Here is a 27,589-nt window from a genome sequence, read left to right on the forward strand (position 1 = left end):
GTATTGGATTGCTGTCTACAGAGTTTGTAGTTATTGGATGTAGGGCGTCATAAGAACCAAGACTCCTCGCATTAGAGGTTAGTATGTGCTCTGTCTGATCCTAATGACTCTTGAGGTGGTGAGGGAAGGAAAATGGAATATAACACAATTAGATATTTTGCTGTGTTGCTTCAGTTTAATATATGAACAGAATAGCTGCTGACTTATGATTTTATTAATCTTTTCATAGTATTTTGTGTACTTGCTTGGAGAAACTTATTCAATGAATTGTTATAGCTTAATATTTTTGTTCTGTGCAAAACAATAAAAACAGATTAAAACAACACTGTATTTGATCTGAAATTCTGTATCTATGCCTCATGGAGTAGGTGATGAATCAAAGCAAACAATTACAAAGAGAAAAGTGTTGTATTGCCTATATTATATGTTTAGCGCTTTCAACATGGTTAACCACCATATCCTCAAAAGAGTACGTGATAAAATCGGTACTGGAGGAAAGGAGATTAGGCTTTACCTGCTAATTTGCTTTCCATTAGTCCCTCCGGACTGGCAGCCCAGACTATGACTGATAGGCTGTGCACACCTTCCAGCAGGTGGAGACCGAGAATTCTGATTGAACAGAGTGAGTCAATAAGAGCCCTCGGTAGGACTAGAAAGATCCTGTATATCGCACCAAAGCAGGAGAAAAACAGACACATTTTGTGTGCCTGGGAACCTCAGAAGCCACCAGCACCAGACTACCACTGAGACTGTGCCATATACTGAGTGTGCCCCGTCAACAGAAAGGCACTAACAGCACTGCAGGAACTTGTTTAAGCATGCAAAGCATGCTCATTTTGACTTATTTTTAACAATATTTAAGAACAGGAGACGGACAACATGACTTTCCTTAGCAGGATAGCCCAAAACTTGTCGAACGACACCAACAACAGCAAACAGGAATGGGAGGGATCTGGGCCGGTCTGGAGGGACTAAAGGAAAGCAAATTAGCAGGTAAGGCCTAATTTCTCATTCCTTTGCGTCCCTCCGGACGTGACTGATGGGAAGTAACAAAGCAGTAAGAGTTCATGGGCGGGACCCCAGTAAACCTGCTGTGAGAACTTGTGCTCCAAAAACTGCATCTGACAATTTTGCACATCCAACCAGTAATGCTTAGAGAAGGAATGCAATGAGAACCAGGTTGCCGTCCTGCAGATCTCTAATAGTGGAACCAGAAAATGTTCGGCCCAAGAAGCTGCCTGCCCCTTAGTAGAGTGAGCTTTCACACCATCAGGTTCCGACCTGCCCACCAGGAGGTAAGCAGAAGCAATCATCTCCTTAAGCTACCTAGATAGAGTAGGTTTAGAAACCACTAACCCCCTGTGAACTCCCCCCAATCAATACAAACAGACGATCCATCGGCAGAACTCGTCTGTAATCTTCAAGTAATGTTTGAGAACTCTCTTGATATCCAGACACTTCAGACGCCGCTGCTCCTCTGAGCTGGAAGACGACCCCAGCACTGGCAAAACCACAGACAGAGACATGAAACCGTAACACAACTTAGAAAGGAAGGGACCAGCCGTAAGATCACTCGGTCTTTAGCAAACTCCAAAAACGGCGGGCGGCAAGAAAGAGCCTGCAACTCCAACATCCTCCTGGCCGAGGCTATGGCCACCAGAAAAACTACTTTACGTGTTAAATCCTTCAAGGTTTAAAAGGAGTGAGACAGAGCTGAGAGAACCTGGTTAAGATCCCACAAAGAAAAAAATCACCCACGAGGGGGAACGAAACAGACCTGCTCCCCTTAAAAAATGGACAACATCTGGATAAGATGCTAGGGACTTACCCTGAACACACCCCGTGAAACAGGATAAGGCCGCCACCTGGACCTTAAGCGAAGACAGTGCTAAACCTTTTTCCAAACCCCGCTGCAAGAATTCTAGGATCTGAGCCCCGAAAGGGAGAGAAATTCAAGTCGGCACACCATGCCTCAAAGAGTCTCCATGTCCTGATACAGTTAAGAGAAGTGGACCGATGTCTTCAGTTAAGCAAAGTGGAGATGACACTTGCTGAAAAACCTCTCTAAGTTAGCCTCGCCCGCTCAACAGCCAAGCCGTAAGACAAAATCGAACCAGATCTGGATGAACTACCGGACCCTGGACCAACAGGTTGGGATCCCCGGGAAGCTTGAGAGGAGGCTCAACGAGCAGACGCTAGAGATTGGAATACCAGGGCCTGCAGGGACAATCTAGCGCTACCAGGATCATGCGACCTGGATGCAACTCCAGCCGTTGAAGCAGACGACCTATCAGGGCCACAGAGGAAAAGCATTCAGATGATCCGACAGCCATGGCTGTAGAAGCGCATCGACTCCCTGCACCCTTGGGTCCTTTCGCCGGCTGAAAACCTGTGGGACTTTCGTGTTGGATGCCGAGGTAAAGAGATCCAAGACTGGAAGACCCCAGTGATCTACCATTATTCGAAATGCCTTGTCGCTGACAGCCCACTCCCCGCGATCCAGAGTGGTGCGACTGAGGAAGTCCGCCTGAACATTCTCCACTCCCGCTACATGAGCCGCTGAGAGGGCCACCAGATGCCACTCCACCCAGCTCATGAGCTGAGCCATTTCCTGCTCTAGACGCAGACTTTGATTTCCTCCTTGACGATTGACATAGGCCACAGCCGTTGTCTGACATGATGCGGACTGATGCACCTTTCAGTAGAGGGTCAAACATATTGCTCTGGTCTCCAAAAGATTGATCAAGCAAGATGCCTCCTCCAGTGACCACAGGCCCTGGGCATACTGCCCCTGACAATGAGCTCCCCAGACTGAAAGACTGACGTCTGTCACGACCACAATCCACTGCGGGGTCTCCAGAGGCATCCCTCTGGACAAATTGGGGTACAGAGCCACCAACAAAGACTGCCTCTCTCCTGTGCTGGTAGTGACAACTTTCACAGGAGGGAGTCCCTCTGCGGTGACCACCTGAAGAGAAGAAACCGTTGAAGAGGTCTCATATGTGCCCTGGCCCAAGGCACAGCTTCTATTGTTGCCACCATGGAGCCCAAAACCTGCAGATAATCCCACGTGCACACGGGAGCGCAGACTGCAGAAAATGACAAATCTACGTCTGCAACTTGAGTATCCTGTCTTGGGTGAGAAACACTCATCTTCTCTGAGTGTCGAAGCACACTTCCAGATAATCTAAGGACTCAGTTGGCTGTAGCCAACTCTTCTGCGCATTGACTACCCATCCAGGGGACTGGAGGAAATTGACCACTGTCTCCACGACCTGACGACTCTCACTGTGCGACTTTGCTCTGATCAGCCAATCATCTAGATAAGGATGGACCAGAATCCTGTCCCTTCTGAGGGCTGCTGCACCCACTACCATTACTTTGGTGAAAGTTCATGGAGCTGTCGCCAGACCAAAGGGCAAAGCCCAAAACTGAAAATGCTGGCTGAGAATTGCAAAGCGCAGGAACTGCTAGTGCAAGGGGAGGATCGGAATGTGGAGATATGCTTCGGTGAGATCTAAGGCCGCAAAAACTCTCCGGATCGGACCACTACTATGACTGACCGTAGAGTTTCCATATGAAAGGAGGCCTTTAGTGCCCGATTGATTACTTTGAGGTCTAAAATGGGTCTGAAAGAACATTCCTTTTGAGGGACGATGAAAAAAAACAGAATAGCGTGCCTGCCTGAGCTCCAATGGACAAATAGTCTGGAGGTTGAGAAACCTTTCCAGAGTTCCCCGAATGACACCCGCTTTGAGACGGGACCAACAAGAAAACTCCAGAAATGCATCAGAGAGGCCGCACAAACGCTAAGGCATACCCTTCTCAAATAACCTCCAGAACCCATTGGTCGGAGGAGATTTGGACCCACCTCCAGTAAAACTGCGTCAAACGTGCCCCTACAGGCACTAGAGGCTGGGCCCGGACGAGCAGGGGATTGAAAAGAACTCCCCGAGTCTCTGCCCCCTCTATGAGCTCCCAGAAAGGCCTGGGACCTCTGGCAAAAACAGGACCTCTGAGTCAAAGTCTGTTTATTCGCCCGACAATGATGAAAACCACAACCCCAACCCCAACCAGACAACAAGCTGCGCCCAGAGGGCTAGGCCTATCTTAGGGAAGTCTCAGAACCTTAGTTTTCCCCAAACTACGAACCCGAATAATAAGGAGCCCTGAAAGGGAAACTTACTGAGCTTAGACTTTGAGGCTGCATTTGCCGCCGAGCCTCACAGCCAAAGAAACCTCCTCGCAGCTACTCCTAAAGCCATCGACTTGGCTGAAACCCACAAAAGATCATACAAAGCTTCGACTAGGAAAGCTGAGCCCATCTCGAGTTTAGTCACCTCAGCATTAATGGCTGATAAATCATCCGAGGACCTATCAAGGATCTTTTCTGACCACTGAAAGCACTCTCTGGCCACTAGGAAACCGCAGATGGCCGCCTGTACAGCTAAGGCTGACACATCGAAGCTACTCTTCAGCAACATTTCCATACGGCGGTCCTGCACATTCTTAAGTGCTGTGCCCCAATCAACAGGCACAGTATTCCGCTTGGTGACCGCAGAACAAATTCTGGGTGAAAGCCAGCCACTAACCCCACAGAAACATGAGCATTACCCTCAGAAATAATTTGGGGAGCCAGAACCTGAACAGAAACAGGCTGTTCTGCCTGCCCGGCAGCAGTCATCAAAACGGCAGCGGTTTCCACTGAAAATGGGATCACCGACTTTTCTTTCACCGCCTCATTGACAGTTGCCAAGAGCACTTGTGCAGGACACGACTCCAGGGTTTCCTTGACAGCAGTGCAGTACTTACAAGCGCTGCTAGAACCCAAACCACGGTGATGACAAACTAAACAGCACCAGAGCTTCTCAGCCATAATGAAGCCAAGGTGCGCGTTTTTTTTTTGTTTTGTTTTTTTAACTACTACTACTTAACATTTCTAAAGTGCTACTAGGGTTGCGCAGCGCTGTACAATTTAACAAAGAAGGACGGTCCCTGCTCAGAGGAGCTTACAATCTAAAGGACAAAATATCAAGTTGGTGCAGTCTAGATTTCTGAGTAGAGGTGTGGTGGTTAGGTGCCGAAGGCGACATTGAAGAGGTGGGCTTTGAGCAGTGATTTGAAGATGGGCAGGGAGGGGGCTTGGCGTATGGGCTCAGGGAGTTTGTTCCACGCATGAGGTGAGGCGAGGCAGAAAGGGTGGAGCCTGGAGTTGGCGGTGGTGGAGAAGGGTACTGAAAGGAGGGATTTGTCTTGAGAGCGGAGGTTACGGGTAGGAACGTAAGGGGAGATGAGGGTAGAGAGGTAAGGAGGGGCTGCAGATGGAGTGCATTTGTAGGTTAGTAGGAGAAGCTTGAACTGTATGCGGTACCTGATCGGAAGCCAGTGAAGTGACTTGAGGAGAGGGGTGATACGAGTATATCGGTCCAGGCGGAAGATAAGACGTGCAGCAGAGTTCTGAATGGACTGAAGGGGGGATAGATGGCTAAGTGGGAGGCCAGTGAGGAGTAGGTTGCAGTAGTCAAGACGAGAGGTAATGAGGGAGTGGATGAGAGTTCAGGTGGTGTGCTCAGAGAGGAAAGGGCGAAGTTTGCTAATGTTATAAAGGAAGAAGCGACAGGTCTTGGCTATCTGCTGAATATGTGCAGAGAAGGAGAGGGAGGAGTCGAAGATGACACCGAGGTTGTGGGCAGATGAGACAGGGACGATGAGGGTGTTATCAACTGAGATAGAGAGTGGAGGGAGAGGAGAAGTGGGTTTGGGTGGGAAGACAAGAAGTTCGGTCTTGGCCATGTTCAGTTTCAGGTGGCGATTGGACATCCATGCAGCAATGTCGGATAAGCAGGCCGATACTTTGGCCTGGGTTTCCGCAGTGATGTCTGGTGTGGAGAGATAAAGCTGGGTGTCGTCAGCATAAAGATGGTAGTGGAAGCCATGAGATGAGATCAGGAAGCCCAGGGAAGAGGTGTAGATTGAAAAAAGGAGGGGTCCAAGGTCAGATCCCTGGGGGACTCCGACAGAGAGCGGGATAGGGGTGGAGGACGAACCATGAGAGTGTACTCTGAAGGTACGATGGGAGAGATAAGAGGAGAACCAGGAGAAGACAGCGCCCTGGAATCCAAAGGAGGACAGAGTGTCAAGAAGTAAGTTATGATTGACAGTGTCAAAGGCAGCGGATAGGTCGAGAAGGATGAGGATGGAGTAGTGACCTTTGGATTTGGCGAGGAGTAGGTCATTGCAGACTTTAAATAGTGCCGTTTCTGTCGAGTGCAGGGGGTGAAAGCCGGATTGAAGCAGATCGAGGATGGCATGAGAGGAGAGAAAATCGAGGCAACGGCTGTGAACGGCGCATTCAAGTATCTTGGAGAGGAAAGGTAGGAGGGAAACGGGGCGGTAGTTGGAGGGACAGGTAGGGTCAAGTGATGGTTTTTTGAGGGGGGGTGTGACTACGGCATGCTTGTCCGGGACAGTTGCAGTGGAAAGAGAGAGGTTGAGGATATGACAGATAGGGGGGTGATAGTAGGAGAGATAGTGTTAAGTAAGTTGGTGGGGATGGGGTCTGAGGAACAGGTGGTGCATTTCGAGGAGGAGAGGAGATGGGGCGGTTTCCTCTTCGGTGATATCAGGAAAAGAGGAGAAGGAGGCCTGGGTTGGTTGGTTGAGGAAATGGGTTATGTGATGAAGAGGAGGAGAAGGTTTGGTGGTGAATTCAAGGTTGATCTTCTGGACCTTGTCACGGAAGTAGTCAGCCAGTGATTGAGGAGAGAGTGAGGGGTGGGGGTGGGAGCGGAGGGCACTTTGAGGAGGGAATTGAGGGTGGCGAAGAGACGACGAGGGTTAGAGCTGAGGGAATTGGTCAATTGGGTGTAACAGTCCTGTTTGGCGAGGAATAGGGAGGACTGGAAGGAGGATAGCATGAATTTGTAGTGAATGAAATCAGTATGGGTGCGAGATTTCCTCCATAGGCGTTCAGCCGATCGGGTGCAGGAGCGAAGGTAACGGGTGCCAGGGGTCAGCCAGGGCTGGGGATTAGTACGCCTTGTGGGGCGGGAGACAGATGGTGCAAGGGTGTCTAGAGCAGAGGAGAGAGTGGCATTGTAAGTGGAGACAGCCTTGTCAACAGACTCTGAGGACATGATGGAAGGCAGGCGATCAGAGATAATAGAGGATAAGGTGGGGGGGGGGGGGGGGGGGGTCAACAGCCAGGAGATTTCTGGAAGTGGTGGTTAGAGTTGGGCGGGACTGAGGGGGAGGGTGATGAAGTGTGAATGTGATCAGGTGATGGTCAGAGATAGGAAGAACTGATGTACAGAAATTGGAGGGTGAGCAGGTAGAAGAGAGAACGAGATCAAGACAGTGACCAGATTGGTGAGTAAGGGTGGTGGTGGAGCTGAACTGGAGGTTGAAGGAGGAGGTTAGAGTGAGGAACTCCGACAGGAAAGAGGAGAGAGCAGCAGAAAAACATGCCCAGGAGAGCCGGTATGCCTGTAAATACTTAAAGGACAATGCCCCAAGCTGCAAAGTTATTCTTTTTTAATAAACTTTGCTGACACTTAAGTTCTCTTGTGAACCAAGAGAAAACAGCTGCTTCTCCCTGCCTAGACACTCTTCCCCTGAAGAAGCTAAGGCTCAACCAGAACAGCACTGAAGACTGTGAAAGGGAGGACGGGGGGGGGGGGGGGGGGGGGGGGAACCCCGTCACCCAGGTGTAACATCTCCGAGGCTGGAATAGGCTCCCGTGGACCTCAGCCTCCAGAGAACAGGTTATTCTATACAGCCCAGGTGCACAGAAGTAAGGAAAAAAATAAAGAACTCACCCCAGAAAGAAAGAAAAAGAAATTTCAGAGAGACTGAATGGCTCACAAACTTCCACCTGCTGGAGACTGAGATTACTGGATCTTTCTAGTCCTACCGAGGGCTCTTATTGGCTCACTCTGTTCAATCAGAATTCTCAGTCTCCACCTGCTGGAAGGTGTGACCAACCCATCAGTCATAGTCTGGGCCGGTCTGGAGAGATGTTAAGGAAGTCCTTGTTTGATTTTATTCCTGACCACCAGATCCTATCAAGTGAAGACAAATTCATCTCTCTCCCCTCCATGGAAAGCAGAATGCCCTCCAGGGCTCACCACTCTCACCAATACTATTCAACCTGATAATGGCCCCTCTTGCACAAACTCTATCCAAACAAGGTTTCAACCCCCTTATGTATGCTGATGATGTATCAATCTACATCCCTTTCAAAAAGAATCTTAACGAAATCACGACCAGAATAACGGATTGTATAAACACAATAGAATTATGAGCTGCGACGTTCAAGCTCAAACTGAACAAAGAAAAAACTCAATGCCTGATAATCATACCACCACACAATACCGATCACTTCTCAAACATAACTGTCACAGGCAGGTTCCTCCAATAACCGACAATCTAAAAATCTTAGGAATCACCTTGTCCGCAACGTATCATTCGATAAACAAATCTCAAACACCATGAAGAAAATGATCAAAACCATATGGAAACTAAAACGCATAAAAAAAACTACTTCCCAAATAATGTATTCCACTTACTAGTCTAATCCATGGTCCTCTCACATGCCGATTAGTGCAATGGAATCTATGCTGAATGCAAGGAACAATTATTAAAAATGCAAACAGCACAAAACATAGCTGCAAGACTGATACTCTGAATAAACTTATTTGAAAGCGCAAAACCACTGCTCCAAAACCTACACTGGCTATTCATCAAATCACTTATATCATTCAAGATATGTTCACTGGCCTACAAAATAATCTTCAGCCAAGCACCAAAATACATCTCAAACCTAACTGAATTACCTATATGTAATGAAATCAAGGGAGCAAGAAACTACCTTACACTACACTTCCCTAAGTGCCAAGGACTAAAATACAAATCCTCATACTCAACCAGCTTCACGTACATCTGCCCCAAGATTTGGAACACAATACCAAAAGCACTAAAATGCATGAATGGCTACCCGATAGCCAACCTTCCGCAAACACCTGAAAGCCCACTTCTTCAGAAAGTTCTTTTTCAACTAACCCACTGAACAACCAACACACATTGTTGCATGACCACTAACAGATCATGAACTAAGCTATCAACTACTCCAAACAACATTGTAACTTGTCTATCTGAAGTAAACTGTAAGCCACATTGAACCGACATCTAGACTGGAAAATGTGGGGTACAAATGCAGAAATAAATAAATATGCATGCATTTTGGAAACTTGAGAACCTCTCAGAAATGGAAGGCTGTATTCCTAAGTCAGTGAACTTTGGTACTGCTTTCTTGAATCATCTTATCTGTAAGATTTTAAGCAGCTACATTTAGCCCTACCTTTACAAAGATAAGTGCAGCTGGATATTTTTCCTGCTCCTGGGGGTTTTAAAAAGTGACCTCAGTGTGTCTACCTGTATGAGATCTTCACTAGGATGAAATGGGGAGAAACAAAAACACCCTGGAAGTACTAACAAACAAGTGTTGTGTTTGCAGAAATACTATCAGGTTTTACTGCACTCTACCACAGTATACTGTCCTAGAAGATACAGAAAACTCTGAACGCCATAAGGTGCGAGTTGGGGATGGAAGGGAAGCAAAGGGTATACATACATAAGAGAGTTCAAAAGCAAGATGGAGTCTTGCTTAGACAGACACAGAAAACCAGACTAAATTGTTGCTTATTAGCACTGATAAAACAGTGCACCTAACATACTGACTTGTGATTAAAGTTAGCAGAGTGACACTAAGCCACCACAAAATGTAGATTAACCAAAGGTTTATTGGTAAGCTTTCAAGACAATTCTTGTTTTGTTTACATTGTACTAAAGAATGAAAGTGAGACAGAATACTAACCACACACATATGCAATGCTATTACATGGAAGAAAGGATTTCTAAGAACATTATTAGCAGGAGATCCCAGAAGAACATCTGAATTAAATACAAAAGGAAACACTAGAAATTCATTACAGCATGCAAATATGTAAGAACATAATAATAGACATACTGAGTGAGGCCAAAGGTCCACTGAACCCAGTATCATGTTTCCAACAGTAGGCAATTTAGGGCACAAGTACCCAGCAGACCCCCCCCCTCAAAAAAATAAATCAATTTCTCACAGTTCATTTCCAGGATGAGTAACAGATTTCCTAAGTCTATCTGGTCGAAATTCAAAATACAAAGTGATCTGCAAAAGCCCAAGATCTTATCGTTCCAGAATCCAGGGGTCCAGGTCCCATCCTCAAAAAGTGTGCAACAACAAGTCATTTATAGTCAAATCCAAAGCTAGAGTGTTCAGAGTACTTCTTGATTCCTCCTTGTTCTCCTGCCATATCAACCAGCCATGGAAGAAAACCCTATTTAAAATGAGACAACTCCAACTAGTGCGATTATTTTTAGACCAGAAAGCCATTGCACTGCTGGTCCAAACGCTGATCTTACCACATCTTGACCACTGTAACATCCTATTTTCAGGAAATAAGGCTCAATATCTAAAGAAAAGCAAATATAGAATACCGCAGCAAGACTAACTTTCAAATAAAACAGATACAATAGCATCTCATCACATCTGGCCAAATTACATTGGCTGCCGATTACTGAAAGAATCAGGTTCAAAGCTGCCTGTATAGCTTTTCAAAAATTTTCCTACCTGCTGGTTAGTATATCATCACTATTCCTAGCCCAATCAAACAGACTGAAAGACCAACTGTAATTATCCTGTAGAGACCAGATCTCAAAAAACTGTCAACTCGCTCTTCCATGCAGTTGGAATTTCCCTATGAAACTCCATCCCCATTGCTATCAGAACAGACAGCAACTACATCAGCTTTAGGAAAAAGCTAAAAACCTTCATTTTCCCCAAACACTGCTTCATAATTTACAATCACCGCATTATACCCCTACCACTCTCTAAGTCTGTATTTTGATCCTACTTGATTACATCTCTGTTTCCTCTCAAGGTCCACTACATGTCTCCTCATACAATGTACTATATTAAGTTAATCTAATTGTTGTAAACTGCATTAAACCCTGATAAGGGAAGGGAAAGGGAAATGGGACTTTATATACCGCCTTTCTGAGTTTTTTGCAACTACATCCAAAGCGGTTTACACACATTCAGGTACTTATTTTGTACCAGGGGCAATGGAGGGTTAAGTGACTTGCCCAGAGTCACAAGGAGCTGCAGTGGGAATCAAACTCAGTTCCCCAGGATCAAAGTCTACTACACTAACCACTAGGCTACTCCTCCACTACTTACCTGTAAGGAGATTTTAGTGGTATATAAGTCCTGAACTGAAATTTAAACGGACAGATTCCTAGACAGTTAAGTCGCCTGATCAGAGTTAACTTAATTTTCAGTGGCACTTAACTAGAAATAATAAGTAGTAGTAATAATAGTAAGTCAGCACAAGATGCCTGAGCGTATCCCATGGTACTCCATTTTCTGCTGCGCTAGGCGTGTGTTAGCACTTAATGCAGCTTACAACTACATGGGATATTAGGTTAACAACAATTCAACATTTAATTTTTTCACATTATTTTTCTGAGGATTTTTAAAATCCAGAATAAAAATGGAGGAGATATTCAATTACCTCAAAAGTATAAATAGTTGGAAACATTCTATTTAACAAATTAGCCATGTTTTGTCCTAGTTTAAAAATATCTCAAATAATATGAAACATTCTTGGGGGGGGGGGGGGGGGGGGATAGTTTCAAGATACGTCACGGCTGTTGAGCATTATTTGCCCTTTAACACCACCTGCCATTACTTATCTAAGTACCATCACTAAGATAAGTAATGGCTGGTGGTTTTCAAGGCAGTTAATTTGGCAATGTTGGTCGACTGCTCCTGAAGAAGCAAAAGTGAAATGGAGGCACTCTGTCAAGCAGTAGCCAATTTAAAGCTAAGCTGCCATCAAGTATATTAATATGTACTGCTTAACAACACTGAAAAAAAAACATTTTTATTTAAGTAGAGAAAAAAACCATACTTAATATGACCAGTTTTTCTGACTAATGAGGAAGCATCTCAGTAGTAAGATAAAATAAAGTCAAAAAAACATTTATAAGGCTGAGCATCTGAATTCTTTTCTTCCCATTAGTTAAATGTGTTAAAATTGAGTTTGGTTATAGTGAGTGCCTCAAAGAATGATGATTTGATTTCAGCTTGCGTTTAAGTGCATTTAATCAACTAGCAAGTCTGTAAGCCAATTAACACTATTTAGCCCTTATAAGAATAAAATAGGCACCTTTTTGAATTTGTCATACATGTATCCTTTCATAAAATTATTCCAAAAGAGTGGAAATAGCAAAGATATAATAACATCCACATCATGTCGATCTGCGAGAAATAGAAGTTTCTTAGAACTTCCTTATATGCCCTCTGGGAGAAGTTTTCCCTGTTCCTTCACATTGCTTCCCAGAAAACTGATTACACTGGCACCTCATATCTGAACATAAGAATAGCCATACCGGGTCAGACGAACAGTCCATCTAGCCCAGTATCCTGTTTCCAACAGTGGTCAAGCCAGGTCACAAGTACCTGGCAGAAATCCAAATAGTGGCAACATTCCATGCTACCAATCCCAGGGGAAAGGAATATACATGGGCAGCAAGGCAGGAAACTGGGCTAGGACACACAGACAGACGGACAAGCTAAAGGACAGGAACTGAAAGCTGACAAGCAGCCACTGGAACAGGGTACAAACACTGACAGAAAAGAGTCAGGACTGAAAGCTGCCACGCAGCCACTAAGAAAGCGACACAAACAGAAACTAGACCAGGAAGACAGACCAGAAACAAGACTAGGAAAATAAGCAATAAACCTAAGCTAAACTACACACAGACTAACTAGAACTAGACAAGAAACAAACAAGAAACAAGACTAGGCAGAAGTGCAACAAAGCACCAACAAACCAGGGACCTTAGCCAATGCAAAGGCAAACGCAGAAGTTTCTAGGTGATTAATAAAGCCCCTTAGCTGCTGAAGTTCAGCTGCAGGAATCACAAGGCAGCTACGGGTGCTGTTCAGGCACAAACAAGAGAAGCAAGTCTGGCAACCCAGAAGATCCGGACCGGGCTGAAGTCTGGAACGGGTGGCAGTTCATAGCAGCCACCGGTTCTGGCCACCAGAGGGCGAGGTGAGCACAGACAAGGAAACATTCACCTACGTGACAATTGGTCCCTGTGGCACTCCATTATTCACCCTCCTAAATTAAAATAAATGACTATTTAACCCTACCCTCTATTTTCTGTCCAACAATCAATTCCTAATCCACACCAGAACTTTGCCTCCTATCCCATGATGCATCAATTTTCTCAGGAGTCTCTCATGAGAACTTTGTTAAAAGCTTTCTGAAAATCTAGATATCAACCGGCTCACCTTTATCCACATGTTTATTCATGCCTTTAATGAAATGAAGCAAACTGGTGAGGCAAGACTTCCTTGGATGAACCTATGCCAACTCTGTCCCATTTAACCATGTACTACTACTATTTATCATTTCTAAAGCGCTACTACATGTATACAGCACTGTACACTTGAACATGAAGAGACAGTCCCTGCTCGGCAGAGCTTACAATCTAATTAGGACAAACAGGACAAACAAGAGATAAGGGAATATTAAAGTGAGGATGATAAAATAAGGGTTAGGAGTTAAAAGCAGCATAAAAAAGGTGGACTTTTAGCTATGTGTTCCATAATTTTATTCTTTATAATAGTTTCCATTATTCGACCCCGCGCTGATGTCAGACTTACCAGTCTGCAATTTCCCAATCACCCCTGGAACCCTTTTTTAAAAAATCGGTGTTACATTGGCCACCTTCCAATCTTCAGGTACTACAGATGATTTTAATGACAGGTTACATATTACTAACAGCAGATCAGCAATTTCATGCTTGAGTCCTTTGAGTACCCTTGGATTTATGCCATCTGGTTCAGGTGATTTACTACTCTTTAATTTGTCGATCTGACTCAGTACATCTTCAAGATTCACCAAGACTTCTTTCAGGTTCTCCGCATCATTACACTTCAAAACCATTTCCGGTACAGGTAGATCTCTCATCATAGAAAATAGCATGTTCTCAGTTTCTGTGTGGACCTCATCATGAGCAGTACTTTTGCTGGTACTGCAAGAATGATCCTTCAGAACTCAATTATGGAGAATGGAATTTATCCTGCAAGGGTGACAACGCTGTGCTTGCTGAAGCTATTCATTGCCAGATGTTAAAACAAAAGCTTCTTTGTGCCTAATCTGTACAAAAACGTTTTCAAGAACAATTTGCCAGTGTTAAAAGATTATCCCATAGTACTGTCAAGGACAATGAAAATGCTAAGCCCTGGATTCACATAAGTATTTAAAATCATTCAGTCTCACTGGATATGAGAATAAATGTGCATGTCAGTTATTCTGTGTTCTGAGTATTGTTGTGAATTCCAAGATATAATAAATTTTAAGAGCTATTTTGCATCTTCCTAACAGATTTTCTAACAAACATAAAGCAAAGCATTGGAACAAATTCTCTAAAATAAAGATATTCTTACAACACAATTACCAAATATGAAAGCAGAACCATAGTTAAAAGGTTGCCAAGGAATGTACTACAATTTGTAAAGATTATAATCAAATAAAAAAGCAAAGCTATGCTCCAATAATTTGGAAAGAGTTATGCATTGTTTAACACGTAGGCATGTTTGGGAATCAGTTGATCTCAAAAATATCCCAACCTGAACTTGAATTCCTCCCAACATTTACTGGGGAAACACCATATTAATTTTCTGTTCAGGAGGGCGAGTCATTCTGGTGCTGAAATACATGTACAGATAGATAGATGGACCTATCATCAATAATGGGGCTCTAGCATTAAAAAATAATCCACCTAACAATAAAAATAGTATGCATAGTGACAACTGTTCTAATATATTTAAAGGTACAATCCACTAATATGACTCTGTGGGTTCCATTTTTAACAGGGAGTAAAACAAACACTGACGTTATCAACCAAGTTGTACAAGTCGTAGGGCTCCTTTTACCAAGCGGGGGTAAAAAGGGGCACTGCAGCAGTGTCAGTGCGCGGGTTTTCCGTGCACCGAGGTCGCCTTTTATTACTGCCAGTAAAAGGCCTTTATCCAGAAAGGGAAAGAAATGGCCGTGTGCTAATCAAAGGCAGTTGCCGAGGCCAGTTTCTGGGGATAAAGGCTCCAGTGGTAGTCCAGTGTTAATTGGGTAGCACATGGTGCTGTCCACAAGCGCACCCCCACTGCTTAGAGAAAACTAAATACTACCGGGCTCCCCTGGGACTCCTGCGGCAGAGCCAAATTTCCACACTTCTGTAAAAGGGCCCCTTAGTCATCTGAGTATTTCAGATGCTGGATAAGGAAATTTTTACATCATATATGCCTGCTGACATTTAAAGATCAGTATGCATGTTATGAAATAAACACATAAATGCATATAATACATTATTACATTATATTGATTCTTGTATTCCACAACTACCTGATATAATACATTATTACATTATATTGATTCTTGTATTCCACAACTACCTGAGAGTTCAGTGTGGATCACAACACAGGCATATCCTGTGAGCGAACAATACAAAATCAAATACATCACAGACAGGCTAAACATTTCTTAAGAAGAATTTTTTTTTTAATTTCCTAAAAACTGCATAACTAGTGATTCTTCTAATGTTTAATGGAATAGAATTCCAAATGTCAGGCACCTGAAATAAAAGGCTGGCTGAAAATCTATTCTTGAACGTAATCCTAATAGAAGTAGGATAATGAAGTTGGAAATGATCTCGAAGGCCCTTGGTTTTAATAGCAGTTTGAACCCAGTGGGTCAGATAAGCTGGTGCTAACCCATAGAAGATTTTTTTAACACCATCGTACACATCTTGAACTGAACATGTGTCACCACTGGTAGCCAGTGGAGATCCAGCAGCAGAGGTGTAACTCGATCACTCTTATGAGCTGAAAAAAAAAACCCAAATGTGGTGCTGTATTTTGAATTGTTTGGATTCTTCTCGTAAGAAGTTTTTTTTTTTAACATCCTGTGTATATACTCTTACTATAGACCAAGGCTGAGAGAATTAGTTATTGAATGACAAGTCTAAATGTATAGGTATCAAACATATTGCAGATTTTTCTGAGCTTTTTTTCTAACAGAAGAAAAGACTTCTTAATAAGAAAATTAACTTGTGATTCTAATGTAAGAGAACCAGATAAAATTACACCTAATAATTTTACTCAAAAATGAAATTCTGACCACTTGGTTTAAGCAAGCTATCATTCCATAATTCATCTAGTTGACCTAAGAACAAAAATTAATCCACATTTCAAGAAGGGTGATACACTCTTATCCTAGCTGCAGTCTTTTCCATGGACTGAGCTACTGGTAGCAAGATTGTCATGCCATCAGCACAGCTGAAGACATTGAAGCCAGCAGAAACTAGTACCTGGCCAAGGGAAGACATCAGAACATTAACATAGTAACATAGTAGATGACGGCAGAAAAAGACCTGCATGATCCATCCAGTCTGCCCAAGACAAACTCATGTGTATACCTTACCTTGATTTGCACCTGTCTCTCCCAGGGCCCAGACCGTACAAGTCTGCCCAGCAGTTTTTCCCGCCTCCCAACCACCAGTCCCACCTCCCATCACCGGCTCTGGCACAGACCATACAAGTCTGCCCTCCCCTATTCTCACCTCCGAACCACCAACCCCTCTTCCCCCCACCTGCTCCGCCACCCAATTTTAGCTAAGCTTCTGAGGATCCATTCCTTCTGCACAGGATTCCTTTATGCATATCCCACGCATGTTTGAATTCCGTTACCGTTTTCATCTCCACCACCTCCCGCGGGAGGGCATTCCAAGCATCCACCACCCTCTCCGTGAAAAAATACTTCCTGACATCTTTCCTGAGTCTGCCCCCCTTCAATCTCATTTCATGTCCTCTCGTTCTACCACCTTCCCATCTCCGGAAAAGATTCGTTTGCGGATTAATACCTTTCAAATATTTAAACGTCTGTATCATATCACCCCTGTTCCTCCTTTCCTCCAGGGTATACATGTTCAGGACAGCAAGTCTCTCTTCGTACGTCTTGGAACGCAAATCCCATACCATTCTCGTAGCTTTTCTTTGCACCGCTTCCATTTTTTTTTACATCCTTCGCAAGGTACAGCCTCCAAAACTGAACACAATACTCCAGGTGGGGCCTCACCAACGTCTTATACAGGGGCATTAAAACCTCCTTTCTTCTGCTGGTCACACCTCTCCCTATACAGCCTAGCAATCTTCTCGCTACGGCTACCGCCTTGTCGCACTGTTTCGTCGCCTTCAGGTCCTCAGATACTATCACCCCAAGATCCCTCTCCCCGTCCGTGCCAATCAGACTCTCTCTGCCTAACACATACGTCTCCCTTTGATTTCTACTCCCTAAGTGCATCACTTTGCATTTCTTCGCATTGAATTTTAATTGCCAAACGTTAGACCATTCTTCTAGCTTCTTCAGATCTTTTTTCATGTTTTCCACTCCCTCCGGGGTGTCCACTCTGTTGCAAATCTTGGTGTCATCCGCAAAAAGGCAAACTTTACCTTGTAACCCTTCGGCAATGTCACTCACAAATATACTGAACAGAATCGGCCCCAGCACCGATCCCTGAGGCACTCCACTACTCACCTTTCCCTCCTCCGAGCGAACTCCATTCACCACCACCCTCTGGTGTCTGCCCGTCAACCAGTTCCTAATCCAGTTCACCACTTCGGGTCCTATCTTCAGCCCATCCAGTTTATTCAAGAGCCTCCTGTGGGGAACCGTGTCAAAAGCTTTGCTGAAATCTAAATAGATTACGTCCATAGGACGTCCTTGATTTAATTCTCCTGTCACCCAGTCAAAGAATTCAATGAGATTCGTTTGGCACGATTTCCCTTTGGTGAAACCATGTTGTCTCGGATCTTGCAACTTATTTGCTTCCAGGAAATTCACTATCCTTTCCTTCAGCATCGCTTCCATTACTTTTCCAATAACCGAAGTGAGGCTTACCGGCCTGTAGTTTCCAGCTTCTTCCCTATCACCACTTTTGTGAAGAGGGACCACCTCCGCCGTTCTCCAGTCCCTCGTAACCTCTCCCATCTCCAAGGATTTATTAAACAAATCTTTAAGAGGACCCGCCAGAACCTCCCTGAGCTCCCTCAATATCCTGGGGTGGATCCCGTCCGGTCCTGGGCAATGGCAACAGGGGAGGTCCTTGCTGGACCTAGTAATTAATCCACAGATTAATTTACTTTTCCAAATATAGCCCTTCATGTCACAAATATGTTCAAGCAACAATTCAGAAACATTTTTTTTTAATTGTCCATGAAGTCTTAACTGAAACTTAGCTTCTCTGAATATTTTTCCCTGACTTTGACTATTATTTCTACAAGTTCCAATATTCTAACTTGTTTTAACCAACACCTAACATAGAAAATCTGAATTCTGTAATACAACCTTGAAGATTAGAGTTTGTTGATTTCAAAACATGGTTTATGGGTTTGTGCAAGACAACAGAACAGTTTACAAGGTTCAATATTTTGCACAGTACAAAGCCATTCTTACCTTTTCTGTTCTTTCATTCTTAATTTCACTGTGTGAAACTTCATCGGGAGGTACAGTTAAGCGTAATCTACAGATGTTACCCTAGAAACAAATATGCATAAGAAATTGGTAACAAATAATTCAAAAATCTTTTCATGCATAAAGTTTCTTTTACACATAGAAAGGGTTGTTTATAAAATTGCACACAATTTTATATACTCATTATCCAGTGAACACAGCTCAGGTGGAGGCAAAATGTACATACATCCATTACACAATATACACATCCATCCAGAGTACAAGCACACACTTACAGTAGCCTCAGAGATGTAAATATGGGCATGTCAATCTGTACCCTAATCCAGGTTGGTCCGGAGTGCTTATTTTATAAGAGGTATCTCTGCAGCCTTTATAAAAATTTTAAAAAGGGAAACAATATAAGGAAACAAAAATTTCAACAAATGCTTCCCTCAGACATAAGAAATATAAGTATGTAAGGGACCATCAGAAAGGGAACACACAACACTGTTTTTAGAGCTATACCAAATATATAAAGAATATTTTCAAATCAAAACACAACAAATCCAGCTTAAATTGAAACAACAGAAATAATCATCACTCAATGCAAAATTGTTTTATGTTTGAGGAAAGCATTTGCTCATATTTTATCTTTATAAACTGAGCATAAAATAGGTACCTTTATCACTTTTTTTAAGCTATTATAAAATTACCTCCTAAGTCCATTTTGGAGATATATATATATATATACATACATACATACACACACACAAACAAACTATAACAACTTCTTGGCCAGCCAACTTATTCAGCAGTGACACCCAGAAGTACATGGTGAATGTTTCCTCTAAACTGAGCAGGAGTCCTCCACCTACAGTCCCTGCCAGCGGGGTGGTGCCTATCCCTAGTGATTGAAAACACAATCTTGACCACCTCCCACTGGCAGCCAATGCAGTTACAGGACTCCCACTCAGTTTAGAGGGAACAGTGGTTATCTCCCTATCCCCAGAGGGCCTACAATCCCTGAGAAAATAGAGGATTAAATGGCTTGTCCAACATCACAAGGAGTGTTGCTGGATTTGACCCGTCTTCCTGTTTCTCAGCCCACTGCTCTAACCACCAGGCTACTCCTTCATAAACAAATAGGTCCAGAATCTAGATGTACTGTTAGAAAAAAAAAAAAAAGTTACATTTAGGAGCACAATGAGCTCCATTACACATCTCAGAATTGTCACCTTAAAAAAAAACAAAAAAAACCACTAACGTAATACAAGCTTTCATTTCTATGGACAACAGGTTTATTTATTTATTATATTTGTATCCCACACTTTCCCACTAAAAGCAGGCTCAATGCGGCTTACATAGTAATAGGTTACACAGAATTTTGTTATGTAAAGTAGGAAATTAAGTATAACATAACAGAAGGATGGATGGGTAGGTAGGTAGAGACAGGTGATAGAGAGAGGAGGGTAAGGTGGGAGATAGATTCTGGGTCAATGTCGTTTTCTCTTCAGTATATGTAAGGTAGATGGGCTCAAGAGATTAATCTGGGTCTTTTGGGTAGGCTTGTTTGAATAGATGCGTTTTTAGTGCTTTTCTGAATGGTAGATGGTCATGGATTGCTCGGGTAGGTCTAGGGAGAGCATTCCATAGACGGCTGCCCAGGAAGGAGAAATTGGATCCATAATAAGTTTTGAACTTGAGACCTTTACAGCTGGGGTAGTGCAGGTTGAGGTACTTTCGTGAGGATACAGATAAGTAAATATACAGTGTACAATTAATACAGAATTCTGCATTCTAATAGTCACTGGCTCTAGCATTTGGTAGAAGAATATCCCTAGTTTAGGCATGGCATTGACCGCAGATTGGATAGAGGGTGCAATTTAAGATCCTCTGCCCTACACTTAACACAATTAGAGGACTGGGTGTGCTCTAATGAAATGGTACTTCCACTTATGTTCCCTGTGACCTTAGGCAAGTCACTTCACCCTCCACTGCCTCAGGGAGATAGCTTCTGTTGATTTGTCTGCTTATTGTATTGTGGTTTGATTTTTAGTTTACGTCTTGATTGTATTAGGTTATGAGAATCTGTTTAGAGTTGCTTGTAAATAATTACAGAGCATTGGGGAGGAATGGGGAGCCCTGTCCAGCATGCATCTGCTTGCTAGCAGGCCCCCCATCCCCCAACAGACATAACCCCCAAGCCCCCTTCCGACACGAGGGCACGGGGGGCTGGAGATGGGAGGGGGTTAGTGACCACTGGGGGAGTCAGAGGAGGTGATCCCCGATTCCCTCCGGTGGTCATCTGGTCAGTTCGGGCCCTTTTTTGGGACTTGGACCAAAAAAAAAAGGGACCAAATAAAGTGGACCAAATTCTCGCCAGGGACGCCCTTCTTTTTTCCATTATTGGGCGAAGCCGGCCATCTCAAACCACGCCCCTGTCCCGCCTTCACTACCCTACCGAAATGCCCCCTTGAACTTTTGCCGGCCCCGCGACGGAATGCAGTTGAAGCCGGCCTAAATCGGCTTTCGATTATACCAATTTGGCCGGCTTCAGGAGATGGCCGGCTTCAGGAGATGGCCAGCCATCTCCCGATTTGTGTCGGAAGATGGACGGTGATCTCCTTCAAAAATAAGCTGGTTAGACTCCCTAATGGTTAAGTGCAGCGGACTTTGAGCCTAGCAACCTGGGTTCGATTCCCATTACAGCTCCTTGTGACCTTGGGCAAGTCACTTAACCCTCCATTGCCCCAGGTAAAAAAAAAAAAAAGACAGACTGTGAGCCCTCTAGGGACAGAAAAGGTACCTCCATATAATGTGTACAGTGCTGTGTTATGTCTAGTAGTGCTATAAAAATGTTTTTATCCTAATTGTATGTTCTGACTTGCCCAGTCTCTTATCTTGTAATTCGCATCAAACTGCAAGGTTTTGCAAAATATAAAAATAAAAGTTATGTTATATAATGTAATTAACCAAACGCTGTAAGACCACGGGTTCACATAACATGCCTAACACTCTTTCACTGGCTCCAAGTGAGGGAGATTCTCCAAAAACACCTTAGAAAACAGAGCTTTAGCTATACCCTATTATATAAAGAGTTAAAAACAGCATAGTTATATCATCAATGTGACATTCCAAAGTGTGGTTTGTGCCACGTGCCAGATACCTTCAACCACCCAGACTGCATTTTTAATCTGTAGTCCACACCCTGAAACACTGTAAACCTTTTAATGAGAAGAACCAGAATACCAACTGTATGACAGCCAATTAAAAAACAAAACTATATGCCACTGTAATGTTAATTATCAAAAAGCAAAATCTCTGCATTTTGATTAACATTAAAGTCAAACTCAACAACAATATTCTGACAGAATGGGAAGAAATTTTCAACCAACAACACATCATCAGACAACCGTTTCTCACATTCCAAAACACCCCTAAAAGCGGGACACAACGATTTTGGACTCATGCTAAGGGCAATAGAAGGAAGCAGTTGAGAGGTTGAGTGAAAAACATGAAAAGAGGAAGCTGATGTTGGATTCTGAATAGGAATCTGCATGTTCAGCTTTGTAATCTTATTTTCTGCCATATGAAGTAGGTGAACTAACTTGTTGGTCTTTATCTATTGCAACTATGCAATAGATGTCTTTATCTATGTCTTTATCTATTGCAACTATGCAACTCATGCAGTATGATGTAAAGTAAACCAGCCAATAACACTCTGCTTACTACATTAGGAAGAGAGATGTCATTCTATACTCGTCATTTTACTTGATCTCTGCTGCATAACTTGAATAAGAACAACATTATAGGCTCTGGATATTTCTAGCACTGTGTTAGTTTGCAGCAAATCCACCTTTGTAATGGTGCATCCACTTGGAAACTTAGTAATATGGTGGTGCCAGAGGCATCTGTTCTGCACGATTATTTATTGCAGCCTTTGGGGGCAAGTGTTGTATTCTCCAGGGCCTGAACTATTAAACATATGCTCACAATATACAGGAGAAGCCTAAAGGTTAGTGTAGTGGCCTGAAAACCAGGAGAACCAGGTTAGATCCCACTGCAACTCTGGGCAAGTCATTTAACCCTCAATTGCCCTTGGTACAAAAATAAGTACAAGTATATAACATATAAACCACTTTGATTGTAAACACAGAAATCTCACCCCCTTTCCTTTCTTTGTGCCAGCCCACCCTGATATACCAACTTCCCACGTGTTCCTTGCCCAGTCTATGAACATGATTCAGATTTGATGGAAGAGAGCAAACTGACATTGAATATTAATACTGAAGTTCTCTCAGTAGGTAATACCTTAGCCCCTCATTTCATCTCCCACTGTTTGATAAAGGCATGTTCTCTCTCTTATCTGTGCAAGGTGCACAACCAAGAAATAGATTCCAGGTTAACTCTACCAAATCAAGCTAAGGCTATAGCCAAATCTTCATTCTAAAAATTACAGTTGGTACAGCAGATTAAGAGGTCCTTTTACTAAAGCTTAGCATGTGCCAATAGACATTAGTGGGACTAAATGCTGTGAATCCTGTTTTATTCCCATGGGCTACATGGTACTTAGCACATGCTAATGTCCATTAGTGTGTGCCAAGCTTTTGTAAAAGGGCTCCTAAATCTACTATATACCCCCACTCCCATGATTTCCTATAAAATAATGCAGTCTCTTGCTTTTGGTTAAACTGGACCACTACAATTCCTTGTATTTTAGAACTCCTGTCTATTTGACTTGTCTTTTACAGATAATTCAAAACGTAGTAATTAGGATGCTAACTATAGTTATTGTGAGCATGTAATCTTCAATGAAGCTATTAACAGATTAAACAGTACTCTGTTCAGCTGATACTGGATTGCTCTCAAATTCCTCATTAAGGCAAGCCCAAATCTCTATCACTCACAAATCGGGTATTACCTGTAGCACAACTACAATTATGGAACTCTGCATGCATATATATGAACAGAACTTGACTTTTTGTTTCTCAGAAAGAAAGAGAAAGCCTGTTTGTTCTACCAAGCTTTTAAATGACTGATTCTTTTGTTTATGTGGTAATGTTTATATGCTTGGTTATGATACCTACTCTGAACAACTGTATTTTTTGGACCTGCAGGTTATAAGTCTGTTAAAATAGTCCACTTGTGAGCAAAATTATAATAGTATTTAAAATAACACTGACTACCAAAAAATATGCATAAGCAGAATTTATTAAAGCCTTTCCCCTACTACTATTTTTACTTCATAATGAAACCTTATGTTTGATATAACATTAATGTTCATGCTGGCTAACAGCAATTACAAATACTTGCTTCTAGCAAGACCAACTTGACCAAAGACAAAAGCTACTTAAGAAACATGTATAGTGGTGTGCAAAAGTCCGGAATAAACTGCTCTTAAAATTGTTCTGAAGTATCAGTATGAACTTGTTCACATAACTGTAGATGATACAGTAGAACATCGTACATTATGTGCTTCAGTGTTCACTCCTCTTTCAAATGCAACTAATTTTGTACGTTGGATACACATTCATATTGTCTACTGCTTAACAAATAATAAAAGTTAAGCAGAATCGGATCCTGAAGTGGATCCAAATTCAGCTAATCACAGTTACATAATTCTGTGTGCAAGCTCACCTCACCTCAGCTACTCAGGCAGTGGAAGTTTCTTCATCTACAGTGGGTAAAAGATGCCTGGAATATGGATTGAAGGGGTGTAAAGCAAGAAGAAGCTGTTGCTGATAGAAGCACAGAGTCAAGTGAGCAAAGTATTCAAAATGAACATGCAAGATGTGGGAAAAGGTACTTTGCGCCTCTTTGAAGACCAGGCTTGCACATATGTAAGGTGATTTCCAGATGAAGAATGCAATCCACAGTGTCTGAATATGTCTGACAAACTTCTGTTGAACACTGTGGCTTGGAGTTGCATGACAGCAAATGGTGTTGGGATATCTACAAATTGTCAATAGCATGGTAAATGTCAATGATAATGCAGAAGGAGAAATTAGGTCCTACCTGATAATTTTCTTTCCATTAATCCTGCCCACTATTCCAGGACCTGTGAGATAGTTGTTTCCATCAACCAGCAGGTAGAGACAGAGAACTGAAAACTGAGCTGACACATCTCCCTTGGCATTCAGTCCAGCTCCTCAGTATTTATGTAGACAAGCAGTTAAGGAAAATAGTCAGAATAAATACTACAACCTTATACAACTCAATAACCTAACACTAATCAGACGAGCAAACGTGAGAACCTTTCATCTCTGGACATCTTATAGAGAACAAGAGATATGCAGGAAGCACCACACAAGGTGACAGTCATTATTTGATCCATTACTTCTCACCAACTAAAACATCTCAGAAACCTCGGGCGGGCCTCTGGAATAGTGAGGACTAATGGAAAGAAAATGATGAGGTAACACCTAATTTCTCTTTCCATTACATAGCTTCCTACTATTCAAGAAACTGTGGGATGTTTAAAAACAATCCCTAGAGTGGGTGGGATCCTGACAATAACGCCAAAGTGAGGACCAAAGCCCCAAAACTGGCTTCCGAGCGTGCCGCACAACATCCACCCTATAGTGCTTGACGAAGGTAAGTTTCACTGACCACGTCATCCCCTTGTAAATATCAGCCAGAGACAGCAAGGTAGTCTCTACTCAGGGTGTCACTGTACACCTTATATAATGAGCCTGTAAGGCCTAAAAAGTCTGCTTCCCCAGAAGCAAATAAGCTGACATGATAGTCTCCATCAGCCATCTAGCAACTGTGGGCTTAGAAGCCATGAGGCCAAGCTTCTGTTCACCAAAAAGAATAAACATTCTGTCCGATTTGAAAAACTCATTCATGACTTCTAGATATCTAATGAGGACTCTTCACACATCAACAAGCTTCAAGGAAGAATACTGAGCCTTTTCATCCTCTCTGCAAAAGGGCAGAAGCGCCACAGATTGGTTTAGATGAAATGCTGATACCACTTTCAGAAAAAAACATGCAAAGGGAGGCCCCCACCTCTGAAAAGTGGAGAAAGGGAGCCCAACGAGAGAGCCTAAAGCTACGAAATCCTATGTGCCAACGTAACAGCCTCCAAGAACGCTGACCTTAGCATAAGATCTTTCAAGAAGGCCTTCCAGACTGGCTCAATAGGAAGCTTCAGCAAAGCCCAAAAGATTAAATTAAGGTTCCACTCTGGATATGGCATATGAAAGCAGCCTGCTCCCCACAAGAATCAAATGATATCCAGGTGAGCCGCAAGAGATGTCTTCTGTAGTCGGCCCCTGAAACAGGCCAAAGACACAACCTGAACTTACCATGGCCTCCGCAGCCAATCCAAGGCTACAAGAATTATTCGACCCTGGTGCAATGTGATCCTTTTCAACACACAACGTACCATGGGGCAAGGAGGTAAGACATACAGTAGACGTGTTTCCGGCCAGGGATGCAGTAAGGCATCGATCCCCATCGAGCTTCAACCTCATGCGTTCTGTGAGGAAAATCCTCTCCCTCACTGTGTTGAACAGAACACTCAGATACTCCAGTGTCTGTGAAGGAGTTAGTCTGCTCTTCTCAAAACTGATCACCTAACCCAACGACATTAGAAGACTGACAACTGTCTGTCACCATCACGCTGTCTGAACAGAATGATGCATGAATGAGCCAGTTGTTGAAATACAGGTGAATTCCAATTCCCTGGCGCTGAAGGAAGGCCACCACCACAATTCTGGTAAACAATCTTGGAGCCGTGGTGAGACTAAAAGGCAAAGGCTTGAACTGGAAGTGATGGCCCAGCACAGCAAAACAGAAAACTCTGATGCAGCGGCCATATGGGTATATGCAAGTAAGTCTCCTTGAGATCGAGGGTGGTGAGAAAATCTCCCACTTGAACCAAGTCTATGACTGCTCTCAGTGCCAAAGCGGGAGATTCGGAGGCAGAAGTTTAGACCTCTGAGATCTAAGACTGGACGAAAGGCACCTTCCTTCTTTGGGACAATAAAGCAGATGGGAGTATCTCCTTTGTCCCTGTTCAGCCTGAGGAAGTAGAAAAATGGCCCAAAATGTGCACCAGAAAGGAATCTACGGTGGCCTGAACTTTGACCACCTTGGTTCCCTTTCGATAAGGAGACCATTCTGACGTTATTTTGGCCCACTCCTCCAGAAACTCCTGAAGACTTCCTCCCACTGGAGAAAGAGAAGAGTGGACCAGTCTCGCTTTACTGCGAAGCTCGGGAGGCATTGAGCGTCCTAGCTGAGAGGACTTCCTGTACGCATGAAAGACTGGTATGCCTGAAAGCAGGACTTCTGATCATACTGCTGACTCAAAATCAAGATTGAGAGCCCCTTTTGGCTTACCCTCCAGCAACTGCTGAGGCTTAGTTTCCCAGAGTTCTTCCACCAAGTTAATGAAATCTTTTCCAAACAGACACTTGCTCCAAAAGGGCAGTTTAACTTGAAGTGACTGATGCTGCGTCTGCTGCCCAATGCTGCAACTAGAGTTGCCGATGTGCTGTGACAGCTAAAGACATACTGCAGGCTGTAATGTGTCATAAACAGCATCCACCAAGCAGACCAACCCCACTTCCGGCTGGGCATTAACTGCTGATGCATAAATATATTTGCATACAATGGAAGCAGTACATGCAAATCAAATCTCACACATATTTATTGTGGAAATCTTGAAAACCCAACTGGGTTGTGCCCACCCCCGGTCTACGTAGTCTCTGTAGGGTCAGATACCATCCGCAAAATATTTGAGCACATTTTCCACCAAATTCACAGTTATTTTAGGTACATTTTGGAATATTTTCTTCCAACTCTTGCACTCCATGGCTTACCCAGATGCTTTTCCTATTCAACTAAATGCTTAGACACATCCCCCTCAGGCAGGACTCAGTACACCTTGAACAGTAAGCTCCTTAGTTCTGCCCTTTCCTTTACACATACTTCACAAGTAAAATCTTGCTCCAGAT

General features: G+C 43.3%; 1 protein-coding gene across 1 annotated transcript in view; it reads right to left on the bottom strand.

Moving 5' to 3' along the window:
- The window catches only part of LOC115461666 (myocardial zonula adherens protein-like), a 183,881-nt gene that overhangs the window by 146,620 nt on the left and 9,672 nt on the right, over positions 1–27,589 (bottom strand). The window contains exon 3 of the mRNA XM_030191665.1: positions 18,627–18,707. Coding sequence (XP_030047525.1) covers positions 18,627–18,707 — 81 coding nt within the window. The remainder of the gene's footprint in view (positions 1–18,626; positions 18,708–27,589) is intronic.

This window comes from Microcaecilia unicolor, chromosome 1 (genome assembly GCF_901765095.1).
Source record: "Microcaecilia unicolor chromosome 1, aMicUni1.1, whole genome shotgun sequence".
Classification (NCBI taxonomy): Eukaryota; Metazoa; Chordata; class Amphibia; order Gymnophiona; family Siphonopidae; genus Microcaecilia; species Microcaecilia unicolor.